General features: G+C 46.1%; 1 protein-coding gene across 1 annotated transcript in view; it reads left to right on the top strand.

Annotated features, from left to right (window-relative positions):
* Positions 1-457: 457 nt before the first annotated feature.
* Positions 458-16583, top strand: part of PNRC1 (proline rich nuclear receptor coactivator 1) — a 33221-nt gene continuing 17095 nt past the window's right edge. The window contains exon 1 of the mRNA XM_073589586.1: positions 458-931. Within this exon, the coding sequence (XP_073445687.1) occupies positions 710-931 (222 nt within the window). The 5' untranslated portion in view covers positions 458-709. The remainder of the gene's footprint in view (positions 932-16583) is intronic.

Genomic DNA, 16583 nt, shown 5'->3' with positions numbered 1-16583 from the left:
GCAAAAATGGCTCAAGAATGCCATGTCACATATTAGTACAGCCACCAACTGCACCAAAATCCGGCGCCCAGTGTGAATAACTCCTTTAGCTTTGAGGTGTGGAAAAGCGCAGAAGTAAATGGTACTTTGCGCCCCCCTTTAGTTCAATGGCGAGTTTGGCACATTTTCCTTGCAGTAACCACTTCTAGAATGGTTAACACGTTTTTCCTCTGCCATGAAAAATGTTGTATTTTTTCCCCTGAAATTACTTGGAGGCTTATTTGAATATGCACCAGTATCTCCCCATGAAGTGCCTTCCACTGCTAGTGCTTCTAGGGGCCTCTGCTATGTTCTGAGGAAGCATGCACCGTGCGCTGACACCCCCAGGGGGCGCACGTACAGCGCTACCCATATCACCAATCAGACCATGCGTGCACCAGCAGGCGGCGGGACCGCGCGGGAAACCAGCATTACCTCACAGCGAGCGGGAGCGCGCCTCAGGAGGTGACGCGGCGGGAACGCGCAGAGGCGGGGCCTGAAACAAAAACACAACCGAGGAGGTGGGAGCCCACAGCAGACATCTTGTGTGACAACACCGGAGCCCGTACTTGTGTACGTGGGACAGTGGTCAGTGTCCGGGAGCAAGCTGGACGCGGGCAGATCGTCAACAGCTGGAAGGTGACCATACAGACACAGCCTTGTCCTGTGCGCTCTGTGACACGGCGCGGTCATGTCCGAGCCCCAAGGCGGCGGCCGGAGGCGGGGGAGCAGAGCGAGGAGCTGCGGCCGCAGGAAGCGGAGGAAGAATAAAGTCCGAACGACCCCTTTCCCTACCCGACTCCATCATCACATCCCGCTGCAGAGAGGAGCAGCAGAGAATGCAGCCAGGAGCCCCAGCCCGGGCCCCCGGGAGCCCCAGCGCGCGGCCCAGTACCGGCAGCTGCGGAGAGAGGTGGGTCCGCCGACACTGGGCTCGGGGTTCGTGCAGTGACGCTGGCTCCCACTCGCTGACCCGTGCAGTGTACGCCCCGTCGGCGGCCGCTCATGTGACCCATGGGTGCAATCTGCAGAGTTGGGGTCACGTGGCAGCCAGTCTCATCCACCTCACTAGACGAGAATGGACTGGTCGTCACGTGACATGCAGTCACATGGGCATTCCAGCTGTGTCTTCTGAAACTGGACCATCCCTCTAAGGACTGGCCCAGTTTGGGCCATTAGGACACAACTTTGTGTGTGTTCCATGGTGGCGCTCCAGGAGCCTTAGGCCACATTCCCACCTTCAGTGTAAGCCAAAACCAGGAGTGGAGCAATCAGAGGGAAAGTATAAGGCTAAGTGCACACGTACCGGAACTCTCGCGGAAATTACCGCGAGAATTCCGGAATTCCAGTCCGCGGGAAAATCGCATTTTAAATTCCCGCGATTTTCCCGCGAAAAAACTAGCATTTTGCAAGCGTAATTAGCTTGCGAAATGCTAGCGTTTTCCAAGCGATCTGTAGCATCACTGGGAGAACTGATTGACAGGTTGGTCACACTCATCAAACATAGTGTTTGACAAGTGTGACCAACTTTTTACTACTGAGGCCGCCTATGCAGCATCAGTAGTAAAAGATAGAATGTAAAAAAAAAAATACTGTTATTCTTACCTTCCGACGTCCCGCGCATCCGTTCCCAGTAATCCTTTGCGAAAATGCCCGCGATGACGTCCGTTCTCGCGGGATCGCGACGTCTCGCGGTAATTCGCGATGACGTGCGAATGACCGCGAGAACGGGCGCCATCGCGGGCATTTTTGCAAAGGATTACTGGGACCGGAGCGTGGAGAGAAGCGAGAATGCTGCGCAGGACGTCGGAGGGTGAGAATAACAATATTTTTTATTTTATAATTCTATTTTTTACAGGGATATGATACCCAAAGCCCGGAGGACAGTCTCCTCTCCTCCGGACCGTGGGTACCATCCGCAATTGTTCTGCTTACTTTCCGCATGGTGTGCACAGCCACATGCGGGAAGTAAGCAGAACAATGCATTCCTATGGGTGCGGGATCGCCGCGATTCCACAAAATTAATGAGCATGCTGCGTTTTTTACCGCGAAGCGATTCCGCCGCGGTAAAAACCGCAGCATTAGCACAGCATTGCGGAGTCCCATAGGAATGCATGGGATGCTTATTTTTCGCGGCAAAATCGCGCGGTTAAAACCGCCGCGGAAACGCGAAAAAAACGCCACGTGTGAACTCAGCCTAATGGAGACACGTCACCACTTCTGGATTTATCGCCCACTCCTGGTTTTGCCTTACAAGTACTGAGGTGAAATACTGTCCGAATAGCAGCTATTTTTTCAGCGCCGTGATTTCCCGAGGGCTTGCTGTTTCCTGGATACGTTTCTCAGGGACAGTATTTTGGGGTCCATATAGCTTGTCTTTTACTTGCATGTAGAGGTGAAACAAGCCAGATAAAGGGCCCTTATTGGATCCATTTTCAGTTTTCATCTTTCACCTGGTGTGTTTCACTTTCATCAGCTCTGTAGGAACCCCCCATGGAAGATATCCCCACATTACACCGCACTAGAATGCAATTGGAGTCGTGTCAAGAATATCTATAGTGAGAAACAGGGGGGGGGGGGGAGCAACAATTCTGATGTGGTGTGTGTGTTTTCTTTTTTTATAGTTTTAAAGGGAACCTGTAAGGACCCCCGGTCCCTCAATCCATCAACATCAGCTATTTGTGATTAAACTCCATCCCTAACCAGCCCTATATAACATAAATCAGTTAGTGCTTTTAAAAAGCATTCATAACCTCCGCATTCCCTATGCTAATGAAGGCTTGGAGTGGTCGATGGGGCGATAGTTCCCCAGACCAGTCAGCCCTCTTTCCATGTTATTATGCCCCCTTGGGTGTGATCACATAATTTGCACAAACGGCGCCATTGACACTTAAGCAATCTAGCGCATGCTCGCCGCTCATTCCGGCAGCGTCACTGTGACTCTGATGCCAGGCGTACGACTTCTGCCTTCAGAGACGTTCACTGTACATGTCTGAAAAATTGGAAGATAGCTTCCATTCGTGCACATCGCACCCTTCTGAAGCCGAGAGTCGGGCATCTGACTTCAGTGACGCTGCCGAAATGAGCCGTGCACGTACTCAGATTTGCATGAGCTGGCAATGTGCCCAACTCGTGCAAATTATGTTATCATGCCCACAGGGACGTGATAACATGCAAGAGCGCTGACTAGTCTGGGAAACTAATGCCCCATTGACTAGTCAAAGCCCTAATTGACATAGGGAAAGCAGAGGTTATGAATGCTTATTTAACCCCTTTAACGACCATAGGTATTTTTGGTTTTGCATTTTCATTTATCGCTCCCCTTCTTTCCAGAGCCATAGCTTTTTTATTTTCCCGTCAATATGGCCATGTGAGGGCTTGTTATTTTGCGGACGAGTTGTATTTTTGATCGACACCATTGGTTTTAGCATGTTGTGTAACAAAAAAACGGGGGGGGGGGGGGATTCCAAGTGTGGTGAAATGGCAAAAAAAAGTGCAATCCCACACTTGTGTTTTTTGCTTGGCTTTTTTGCTAGATTCACTAAATGATAAAACTGACCTGCCATTATGATTCTACAGGTCATTACGAGGTCATAGACACCAAACATGTCTGGATTATTTTTTATCTAAGTGGTGAAAAAAAATTCCAAAGTTTGTTAAAAAAAAAAAAAAAGAAAATTGCCATTTTCCGAGACCCATAGCGCCTCCATTTTTCAGGATTTGGGGCAGGGTGAGTGCTTATTTTTTGCGTGCCAAGCTGACGTTCTTATTGATACCACTTTGGTGCAGATACGTTCTTTTCATTGCCCGTTCTTGCATTTTATTGCAATGTTGCAGCGACCAAAAAAAACGTAATTCTGGCATTTAGATTTTTTTTCCCCCGCTACGCCTTTTACCGATTCAATTAATTCTTTTTATATATTGATAGATCGGGTGATTCTGAACATGGCGATGCCAAATATGTGTATATTTGATTTTTTTTTTTTGTTTTATTTTGAATGGGGCAAAAGAGGAGTGATTTGAACTTTTATTTTATTTTAATATTTTTAAAAACATTTTTTTTACTTGCTTCAATAGTCTCCATAGAAGACTTGAAACTGAACTTGTCTGATCGTCTCTGATACATAGAACAGGGCTGCAGCCCTGCTCTATGTAAATGCTCGCTTGCTATGAGTGCCGACCACCAGGCGGCGCTCATAGCGATGCAGCAATGACAACCACAGGGGTCTTCTCCTGACCCCGGGTTGTCATGCCAGCCCATCGGCAACATGTGGTTATGTGACATGGGAGCAGGAAAGGACGCGCTTCCTGCGCGTCCATGTTAAATGCCGCTGTCTAGAGTTTGACAGCGGCATTTAACATGTTAACAGCCGCGGGTGAATCGTGATTTCACCTGCGACTGTTAGGGAACATGTCAGCTGATCAGATCAGCTGTCATGTCCCGGAAAAGGTGCGGGCTCATCGCCGGAGCCCGCATCAAACAGGGGAAGGCGTCCAATGACAGACTCTTGCCATCATTGGGCGTTAAGGGGTTAAAGGGAATCTGTCACCTCCCCCAGGACGTATATGACATATTAATATGGGCATACAGGTAATAGAAATGTTACACTAGTCCTACCTGTATGTCTCATATTAATGGTCTTGTTGTGGAGAAATGTTATATTCTGTCTTTATGCTAATGATTTCTTCCAGGCTCCGGAGCATGTGGTGCCTGGAATAAATCCCTGTCTCCTCTCTTCATTGTAATATTACCCCCTACCATGCACATCAGTTATGGCCCTTAATCCTGCGCCCTGCACTCCCTCAGAAATACATACCTCATCCTCCCTTCTGTGGGTGCTATATTCAGGGATCTTGTGCGCCAGTGACCTCCAGTGTGTGCGACGATAAGGTACTCTCCCCACTTCCCTGCATAGACTATGCAGGGAGGAAGTGAGGAGAGCACTTTATCGGAGCGCACACCGGAGGTCACAATGAGCCACCTGCGCAGAGGATCCTTGAATACAGTGCCCACAGAAGGTAGGATGAGGGATGTATTCTAAGGGAGTGCAGGGCGCAGGATTGCGGGGCCACAACTGACATGTATAGTAGTATTGGAATGATGACAGGGAGCAGGGTTTTCTTCCAGTGTCAAGTATAGCGTGGCACTACCACAGGGTGCACAAGTTGGTTACCCAGACAAAAGTGATAATAAAATAACTTGGCACTCAACTTAGGATGTCCTTTTACAGGGAATCTGTCACCCTTTTTTGCCTTTTTAGCTGCCGACATAGACATCGGGGGCTTATCTACAGCATTCTGTAATGCTGTAGATAAGTCCCCGATGTAACCTGAAAGAGAAGAATAACACGTTATATTATACTCACCGAGGTGGGCTGTCTGGTCCGATGGGTGTTGCGGTCCGGTCCGACGCCTCCCTTCTTCATGCGATGATGTCCTCTTCTCCCATCCTGTAATGGCTCCGGCGCAGGCGCATTGCTCTGCCCTGTTGAGGGCAGAGCAGAATTCTGCAGTGTGCAGGCGCCAGACCTCTCCCGACGGCTGCGCACTGCAGGACTCTGCTCTGCCCTCAACAGGCAGAGCAGTGCGATTGCACCGGAGCCATTACGGGACGGGAGAAGAGGACGTCAAAGCATGAAGAAGGGAGGCGCCGGACGGGACTGCGACACCCATCTGACCGGACCGCCCACCTCGGTGAGTATAATATAACGTGTTTTTCTTCTCTTTCAGGTTACATTGGAGGCTTATCTACAGCATTACAGAATGCTGTAGATAAGCCCCCGATGTCTATGCCAGCAGCTGAAAGGCCAAAAAAAAGGGTGACAGATTCCCTTTAAAAAGATGAACTTTATTTTTGTGCAGCCTGCGAGACTTTTCGGCCTATTATCGGCGCTCGTCAGTCCGAATGCTAATGAATTATGGTGACAGGGTAGAGAGTAAAAAAGTTATGCAGGCTCCTGTTTTTTGAAGGTATAGTATAAAGATATACTGTCCAGCTCTCTCAAGAAGTTTAGGCTGTGTGAGGTGCCAAGGGGAGAGGTACTAGAAAACAGGTATGTTTCTCCCCATTTCATTTCATATGTCTCCCTGTACTGATGAAGAAGCCAGTTTATTTCACTGTAATCCAGTCCTGGTTTCCTTAGTGATCAGCATGGAAAGGACTGGTAGTTCCCTCTCCACTAATTCAATCCAGGTTTTGGTTTCCTGACTGGTCCAGCTGATATAATCAGGAGGAGCTGGAATCTCACAGTCTATCCTCTGCTGAGCTGGGAGCTGACACAGTAAGATAACATGGACTTGTTTGCTGTTATATAGTGTCGGGATCCCTCAGATTACTCTTTCATCTGAAGGACCGATGTTCTTAGGTGTGAAGCACCATATGTCTCTAATCAATTGCTCCGTCGAGAAGGATAACACCGACACGGCTGTATAATACCACTCGGGATGCCTCTCAAGACGCCTCTGGCTTATCAGTTAGGCTTCCGTCTTTTATAGTAAAGAATTTAAACATTTTACAGACATGCGCAGTACAAATGATTTTACAACTTGTTTTCGACAAAGAAAGTCATTTAGGCGAAAAAGCAGAGGTATTTGACCTTGGTTCACAAGGGAGATGTCTGAGACATCTCCTCGAAGAACAGATAAGGTTTTAAACAAGAGAATGCAACATAGACAGAACTCAATTTAACTCCTTCAGTTCCTATCATTCCCCCCTTTGACATCTTCATTTTCCACAATCTGGAACACTGGATCCTGCAACAACAGCGGATAGTGGCTCGTTCACCAGGTACTATCCCAGGCCGACGGGTTGCCCAAGGGAGACAGGTCTTCTACCTTCTCCATCCCCCAGATACTGAAGCCACGTCCATCATTGCAAGAGTACGCTCCTTCATGCCAGAAATGAGATGTCAATCTAGGACTCAAAGGAATAATAGTTAAATTCTTGTTGTTTACAGTCAAACTTCCTTATCTATTTCTACATCTTTTCTTGCATACAGAGATACACCAAAAAACAAGTTTCAATAGCACATATATTACGAAGATACAAACAACAATACGTAATAGACTTAGTATAATCCCAGTTATCCAGCCTCCAATACCCTTAAACCAATTAGCTGGATTAAGAAAGGAGAATGTATCTGACCACCAACTATCCTTAGTACGATCATTGTCTTTATTGTACTGATCTCTAAGTCTTTGAACATCCTCTATTTTTGATCTTAACTTTAAACTACTGTTGGGATCTATATAATGACAGCAAGCGGGTCCGATGACTTGACACATACCTCCTTGCGCTGCAGTTAAATAATCTAATACTATGGTATGCTGATTAGTGGCTATGATGAGCTGATTTTGGACAGCAACGGTGGTGTTCAATATATCCAATATATCCCATATTTGGTCATCTAAGTAATCTGTAGCCCTGACTAATTTATCCCACATTTGAGTAATCATAGGATAAATAAAAATAGAACTGACAATTTTATTAGCCACACTCATCTGCACTATATGTGGTCTCCCAGAGAGGCGAGGTGTATTGTCAGCAGCTCTTTTGTACAACGTGTGTTTAGGTATGCTCTGAGTATTCAACTGGTCATTCGGAATAACAAAGGTAGCTGGAGTCAAACGACCCAGAGTACAAGCACCTTTTACCCCTACTGGCAACCATTTATATGCATTGTCTCCACATACCCAGTACATGTCACTAGGTAGGTCCCATAGGGCTGAATGTTGTAATACCAGTCTATGAACTAAATCTATGAACGCAGATACATTCTGAAGCATACACCAATTTGGAAGTTGTCCTAAAGGGCTACAATACCCTACATCGGGATTTCCACAGGTGGGAGTTCCTTTCTCATATCCAGATGACTCGTTGCAAGGTATATTACCTGAAATATTAAAACAAGTTTCATTATTGCCCTGGGGAAATAAATTGGAATACTCCCAGGACGTATTATGCAACCTTCTTTCTAGCAGTATTGGTTTGAAGGCATCAGTAGAGTGGGAAGTTACATTAAAACTAACTTGTAGGCCATACATTGGAATTTGCCCCAGGTAGGTTAATCGAGTTCTATTCCTGGGTACCCAAGCCCCCCCTTTATATGCCAGATATTGAAGGTATGTATTACTTCCTGAAAGATTACCCTGCCACCAAGGGTATCCTACCCATCCCACAATAGGTATACCAACAGTTGTGTTCCATAACTTCACATTATTTGTGGCATTATTAGCAAGTGTATCAGAACAACTGGTCCAGGCAAATAATTCCTCGGGTGGCACAGGAATAACAAGGAACGGAATACTAGTGGCTGATACTGGTGAATGTGTGCAGATCCAGCAAATGATTTGACCAATCATTCAGTAATTTTTCATGATGTTGTATAAACTTATTATTCAAGGACATTGGAGAATTTAGATTGTCCCACGCAGCTACCATTATTACAGATAATGCAACAAAACCAAACCAAAACATTATGCACTCTTATGCTTTGTTAATTCCTGTGGCTAGTTTGCAATGCGATGCGTGGATCCAGGTTGGTCGTCCTTCCAACTTAACAGAAGTAGGTGTTGTTAGGAGTACTTGGTAAGGTCCTTGATATCGGGGTTCAAGGGTCTTTCTGGAGTGTTTCTTGACATATACGTAATCACCAGGTTGTAGACAGTGATTCCTTCCACACTATCTGGATCTGGAGTGGAAGAGAAAACTAGAGAATGCATTTGAGTTAAATGCTTTTGCAACTGGATTACATAACTTGTCAAATTATCCACATTGAGTGTTAAGACCTGTGGGTAGTACAACCCTGTGTTCGGTGGTCTTCCAAACAGTATCTCGAAGGGTGACAGTTTAGCTTTCCCCGTGGGTGTGTACCTTACTGAGAATAATGCTAATGGGAGACACTCTGGCCATGGTTTATGGGTTTGTTCCATGGTTTTCTGTATTTTCAATTTTAGTGTCCCGTTCATTCTCTCTACCTTCCCTGAACTCTGTGGGTGGTAGGGTGTATGAAATGCTTGTTCTACACCTATCATTTGCATTACATTTTGCATTACCTCAGCAGTAAAGTGTGTACCTCTGTCTGATTCAATTGTTTCAGGGACACCGAATCGTGGTACTAGTTCCATCACCAGTTTCTTTGCAGTGGCTCGAGCTGTAGCCGTTTTCACCGGGTAGGCCTCTGGCCATCCAGAGAAGAGATCTACACATACTAGGATATTTGCATACACTCCTACCTTGGTAGCTGTATGTCGTCAATCTGCCGTCTCTGAAACGGGTAGAGAGGCCTAGGTGTCGCTTTCTTAGGGACTTTTACTGTTTTACCTGGGTTGTGCTGTGCACAGATGAGGCATGATTGTACAAGTTTCGCAGCTGCGCAACTGAAGCCAGGAGCGATCCAGAAGGCATCTACCATGGCACACATGTGACTTTTTGAGGTGTGATTGGGGCCATGTGCTGCTTGTGCCATGATTGGGAACAGGGACTTTGGTGGGCACATTTTATCCTTATTCTCCCATACTCCATTTGAGTTCAGCTCAGCTCCCAGTCTCCCTCAGTGTACCTTCTCTGTTTGGGCAGCCTTTTGCTGGAGGGATTTCAGGACATCTAGACCCAATGTGGCTGGAATACGCTGACTCCCCGCCACCGTCCACTGCTCTCTCTAGGCCGCCTTGTGCTATTTTAGCAGCCTCGTTCGCCCTTCTATTGCCCTCTACCTCCACGGAGTCACCTTTTGTGTGTGCTTTTACCTTGACAATGCCAACCTGGACTGGTAACATCAATGCCTCCATCAATTGTTTCACCAGCTCTGCATTTTTAATGGGCTTCGAATCTGTGAAAATATTAGCGACTTTACCTGCAGCGGCTCTACACGCCTCAGTGAGTGCCTTCAACTCTGCCTCCTGCGCCGACATGTGAGGAGAGAGTGGTTCCGCTCGGATTATCTCATGTGAGGATACTACTGCATATCCAGTGTAGAATCGTCCATCCTGGTGGTATCTGGGGCCATCTACAAAAAAGAAACTCAAAGTCTGCATTAGGAACAGGTTTTTCATGAATGTGTGCAAACCCAACTGTCTCCTGACTCATCAGTTCTATGCAGACATGTTCATGCGTCATGTCAAAGTATCCTTCCTCACTTGCCAATACGGTCACCAATTCCCCCTTTTCTGAATCCACAGGCAGGAGGGTGGCTGGATTCAGAACGTTACATCTTTTGAGGAGTGACATACTCAGGAATTAGTAGAGCACACTCAAGTCAGAGCTGTCTGGCCATAGACAGATGTTTTGGTTGAACTTGTAGGAGTATGGCATGGATGTCATGTGAAACGTCAGTGTCATCTCACATGCCTTCCCTATTACGTCTCCACTTTTTTCCTTGTGCTCCAGCATACATGACAGGTCGTTTTATTGTCCTTGTTTGCTCAATTTCTTTAGCTACCTTAAGGAGGTCTTTCGGATCTACATGTCTCCTTTCAGGTCTGACTGTCTGTACTGCGTCTCGTAAGTCTTTGTTCATACCGTCAATGAATGCATTCACCAGTATTCTAACATCAAGTGGATTTATGCAAATGTACCCCATGTCTGCCCATTTCAGCTGTAACCGTCCAAGGTATATCTCTACTCTCTCTCCTCTTTGCTGTGTCACATTAGTCAGGAGTACAGACTGCTCTGATTGTTCCACTGCAGCCCATTGTCTTAGTGACTCACAGTACGTCTCCCCAGATCGTGCAGATTTATCATCCATGCCCCAAGCCTGATTCTTTGTCACATCTGTGTGTCTTAATTATATGATCTAGTGCGTCACCTGCCTTTAAACTCATCAACCTCTCTAGGTCTGCCCAGGTACACTTATATGTCTGCTGTACTTCCTTTATGTGTCTGTAAAACGGGAATGGTTGGTCTTCAGGGGCAGGCAGCTGCTTCAGCAAAGCTAGCTGGTCAGAGGGGCTCCAGGGATAATACAAACACCTGCATCTTTCTTATTCTAGTCACACTTCTAGGTCCTGATGGGGTTGGCCGTCTGATGTCTACTGTCAGCTTACTCCTCAAGGGCCAATGTCCCCACTACCCACTATCCACACTATTATGTCAGCTTCTTATGATCTTGTCTGGATAGGATTTAGTGCAATTCTCTTAGGTCAGTAGCACAGGTCACACAAGTAGCTATTCAGTCTGGGTTTGTCTGAGTCTGACCACAGTGTTTACAAGTCCATCTATTTTGTCTGGGTCTCTGGTTACACTTTGTCAATCAAACATTCATAATACACCTTCCATACTGCTGCACATTCTCAAGCATCATTTATTCACTTGCTATTTTCTTCCCTTGTCTGTGCCTTTTTGTACATCCAAACATTCACACTCTGGTATTTTTGCCTTTTTCAATGTTTGTCCCACTTGTTTTACTGCTTCCTTCCTTCTCTGTCTTTTGTAATTTGACACAATTTGCTATACAAATCAATCACACAACTAGAAGCAGGTTCAAACACATTAATGACCAAGCAATCACTTACAATTCCCTTCTAAATTAGGCCCCATATCTTACTTTTAACTTCCAATCTTCAATTAAGTACTGTTGCTTTAAAATGCACAAATCTTTCAGCGTGTACCTTACGGATAGAATTACAGAGAATTTTGAGCACAGCTCACACTCAGCAGAGATAAGAGCGAAGGGAGAAGAAAAACTACGCAGCGCCATCCTTCACCCCTCCCGTCAGAATGCAGCGTCGTCCTTCACAGAATTCTGTAGTTCTTTAGACTTATCAAAATCAATTTCTACAAAGAAACTCAAAATCACGGGATTTCACTGTAAGGGCAGATAACTGTATAATGAGATTAACCATGCCTTGCCCTTTTTCTGGCCAAATGCATTCAGGAAACTTTACAATGTAATGCCACATATAACACGAACTATATCATTACTCAATTCATTCAGTCTCAGATGTAGATTTGAAATATCTATAACGCATCTGTCCGGGATTCCACCACAACTAGAAAGGTCACAAATCTCTTGACACAAAAATGATGTGTGATGATTCATTCATACGTGCTCATTCACTGATTTTTTTTTTTTTTTTTTTTTTTTTTTTATACTCAATTACTCATCTCTCATCTTATTCAGAGGTTCTCATAGACATATATACAAGGATTCACACAGCCTGCCTATCTTGCACTTTGGATTTGATTAATACTTTTTCCAGGTTCTTTGCTGCACTACTTCCATATCTATCCTCAATTATATCACATAACCGATTTCCTTCTTCAGGTGTCTTTCCCTGACTGTTCCCCATTTTATCTTTTATTCTTATCCTGTCTCTCTTGTTGTCTTCCTGTTAGTCCCCTGCCTTAGGTGGTGTATTGGGTAAGCTCAAGACTAGGCTCTACTATACCTCGTTACCTTCTTCCTAAGGTGCTAACAGGCTAAATGGAGTGTCTGTTCCTCGGTGTACTACGTGTTTCGTGTACTTATATGCTATGTAGCATCCGAACAGAAATACTCCCACAACACACAGGATTGTAAATAAAGTGTCCATCTACTGGGGTTCTTCAGTCATATCCTGTCACAGGCTCATTTCACGGTCCTGTGCTCATTCGGTCACACTCTTATCTGTCACAAGGTTTATTCGTAAAGGGTGTTGATTTAAGCTTAGGCGGTGACCTCCCCGAAAGGACGCTGTCACATGGCCCAGTTAGGCAATATCACCACTCTTTGAACGAATACCTACTGTGCAGCTTATTTTTCTACTTTCCACAACCTTTCAAATCAAAGTAGCCATTCAACAACCTCCTCTATTTCTAGTGCGGAATCGTCTATTGTGAAAAACTTGTCCGTCCGGGCTGCGCAGTATGAACTGTTCACCCAGCCTTATATTCCATAATGTCAGACCTCTCCCATTTTGATTTGCATCAGCTCTTTTTCTAAAACTAGCTGTGCACAGACAGAACCTACAGTAACCTCTCATTCGAGCAGAAATTACATATGCGTGTCACACCCGATTTCCTCAGAGTTCTTATATGGACCTGATTTTACGGCCCCCTCCTCTACTAGATTCCCCTTTATACGGACCTTAGTTATAATGATAGATTATGAAGAGCAGAGAAGAGAAAAATTGATCTTTTACCTGGCCAGGTGTTTAGGTCTGCTGTTCACAATTTCATCAGTAACTGGAGTGGTCTGTAGATCGGGTAGTCTTGGAGAGGTGCCTATATCAGGTCCCTGTTTCGGGCGCCAGGAAACTGTCGGGATCCCTCAGATTACTCTTTCATCTGAAGGACCGATGTTCTTAGGTGTGAAGCACCATATGTCTCTAATCAATTGCTCCGTCGAGAAGGATAACACAGACACGGCTGTATAATACCACTCGGGATGCCTCTCAAGACGCCTCTGGCTTATCAGTTAGGCTTCCGTCTTTTATAGTAAAGAATTTAAACATTTTACAGACATGCGCAGTACAAATGATTTTACAACTTGTTTTCGACAAAGAAAGTCATTTAGGCGAAAAAGCAGAGGTATTTGACCTTGGTTCACAAGGGAGATGTCTGAGACATCTCCTCGAAGAACAGATAAGGTTTTAAACAAGAGAATGCAACATAGACAGAACTCAATTTAACTCCTTCAGTTCCTATCAATAGGTTTATTTTGTAGTTAGCCTGCTATTGTTAGTTAGTGGCCAGACGGCCTTAGACGTTTTATTTCATGTTTGGCATGTGTAACATTGGATAACAAGTGTGCACAATAAATATGCCGTGTCCATATTGCTAGTCTGCTGAAGTGACTTCATAGCCACACGCTTGTGCCAAAGCAAAGATCCTAGCTGAGCTATCTATTCCCCACAAATGGTGTTTCGAATGCGGGCACTTGTGGCTGCTGGACTGTGACTGCAGAGAAAACGCTGTGTATGTCCTGGCTGAAAGCTTCTGCGCTTTTGAAGAGCCAAGAGTCCAGTAATATGGAGGAACTAGTGAAGCAGTTATTGCAAGCAAATGTGCAACAACAGCAGACTAATGCTTGCTTCCAGAAGGCTCTGGAGCAGCAACACCAGATGCAGCAAGAGCAGTTGGAGGCAATAAAACAGGCCTTGGTTCGGCAACCCCGAGATGAGGGAGACCGTGCACAAAGCGCTGCTAGTGCGCAGAAAGCCGTACAGAAGACTTTGCTTAAAATGACCGCAGACGATGATGTGGAAGCATACCTCACCGTGTTTGAACGTATTGCAGAACGTGAGCACTTACCACTGGACAGATGGGCTGAGGTAGTGGCTCCATTTCTGAGCGGAGATCCACAAAAAGCCTATTACGATCTGAGTGGAGCGGATGCTATGGACTATATCAAACTCAAAGGCGAAATCCTGGCAAGGCTGGGAGTAAACACGTATGTACGTGCACAGAGGGTGCATTTATGGAATTTTGTGGAGCATCAGCCAGCCCGCTCACAAATGCATGATCTCATCCATCTAGTAAAATAAATGGCTGCAACCGGAGGCTTTGACGTCCGCACAGATGGTGGAGCGTGTTGTTCTAGACAAGTACCTGCGGTCTTTACCCGCTAAGATCCAGAGGTGGGTTGGACAGGGTGACCCAACTACCGCTGACCAGTTGGTGAATATGGTCGAACGCTACAATGCTTCTGAAAGCCTACTCCAAGGGACGTTAGCACCCCACTGGCCCCCCCAAGAAATCGCTGGAGAGTCCTGCGAAACCTACTCCATCTTCAAAAGAAGAGAACGTCACAATGAAGGGTAGCAGACCTACAAAGGACTATGGAGGTGGTACGGGCTCACATCAAGCCAGCAGACCTCGTCTGGGATCTCCATCGAGGAGACAAGGGCCTATACAATGTTGGCGATGTCGTGGGCTTGGCCATGTAGCAGCTAACTGCCCAATGACTACAGAGCCAATGGACTGTAATGCTATGAGGCGTCTTTCATTATATGTGCAGTCAGTCTGTGTGGCGGAGACCCTCACGGGAAATGAACAACATGTGTGCCAGGTCGAGGTTGACGGTTATAGTGTGAATGCCGTCTTGGATTCCGGCAGTCAAGTAACTTTGGTACATGCCAGTTTGGTGGACTCTAGCGCCCTAACGAACTTAACCGTGGGCATTAGTTGCATCCATGGGGATACTAAGAACTACCCCACTGCCTGGGTTACTCTTGCCACGCCAGTAGGGACCAAAAGACATCAGGCGGCAGACATAAAGTCCATGGGACACAGTGTAATCCTGGGGAGAGACTTTCCCTTATTTTGGGACTTGTGGAACTTCAAAAGTGGCATGAACCCTCTAGTTGAAGACGGTGCTCCGGAGCTAGCCCCTGAACCATTGCAGCAAGACGACGGAGAACTCCTCTCAGAGGAAGTACTAGAATCTGTGGACTCTCCTCTGGCTGTGTATGCAGGCGAGGCAGACCAGCTAGAGGATGTTTTAGAAATGCCTGACCTTGAGGTGGCCCGTGGTAAGTTCGGGACCGCTCAGCACCAGGATCCTACTCTAGCAAGGGCGTGGGAAAACATAAAGGTCTCCGAGGGAAGACCATTGTACCCAGGGGCTCAAAACGAGTTCCCACACGTGGCGGTGCAGCAGGATATGTTGTATCACATAGACAAGGTGCGAGGGGTGGTGGTAGAACAACTAGTGGTACCTAAGTCCTTTCGCCAGGTAGTTTTGGAGTTGGCACATAAACATCCCTTGGGAGGACACCTGGCGGTAGAAAAGACAAAACACCGTATTCTGCAACGTTTCTTTTGGCCGGGTCTAGTGGGAGACGTGACCCAGTACTGTCGGTCATGTCCTACGTGTCAATTGACCGCACCTATGTCACATTTTAGAAGCCCCTTAGTGCCCTTACCAATAATAGAGGTGCCGTTCGAGAGGATAGCAATGGATATAGTCGGTCCATTAGTTAAATCTGCCAGGGGTCATCAGTACATTTTGGTAGTATTGGATTACGCCACGCGTTATCCCGAAGCAGTGCCCTTGCGGAATGCCAATGCAAAATCAATTTCAAAGGAGCTGGTTAATATGTTTTCCCGCACCGACATTCCGAAAGAGATACTTACGGATCAAGGGACCCCCTTTATGTCTCGTATACTTAAGGATTTATGTAAACTGCTAAAAATCTCCCATTTGCGTACCTCAGTATATCACCCTCAGACTGATGGTTTGGTGGAGCGCTTTAACAAAACCCTGAAGGGAATGTTGAAAAGGGTGGTGGATAAGGACGGGAGAGATTGGGATGCCCTACTACCATACCTCCTGTTCGCTATACGTGAGGTACCCCAATCCTCCACAGGCTTTTCACCTTTTGAGTTGGTTTATGGGCGGTGTCCTAGAGGCCTGTTAGATATTGCCAAGGAGACTTGGGAACAAGAGGTGACTCCTTATCGCAGTGTAATTGAACACATAACACTTATGCAGGACCGAATTGCAGCAGTTATGCCAATAGTTAGAGTGTTTAGAGCGCGCACAACATGCCCAAAGTACGGTATACAACCGAGCGGCAAAAACACGAGTCTTTCAACCCGGAGACAGGGTGTTGGTATTGGTGCCTACCGTAGAGAATAAATTTCT

Source organism: Dendrobates tinctorius, unplaced genomic scaffold (assembly GCF_039654945.1).
Source record: "Dendrobates tinctorius isolate UK_male_01 unplaced genomic scaffold, ASM3965494v1 ptg000111l, whole genome shotgun sequence".
Taxonomy (NCBI): domain Eukaryota; kingdom Metazoa; phylum Chordata; class Amphibia; order Anura; family Dendrobatidae; genus Dendrobates; species Dendrobates tinctorius.
Note: the sequence above shows the minus strand (reverse complement) of the source record. Positions and strands in the feature narration are given on the sequence as shown.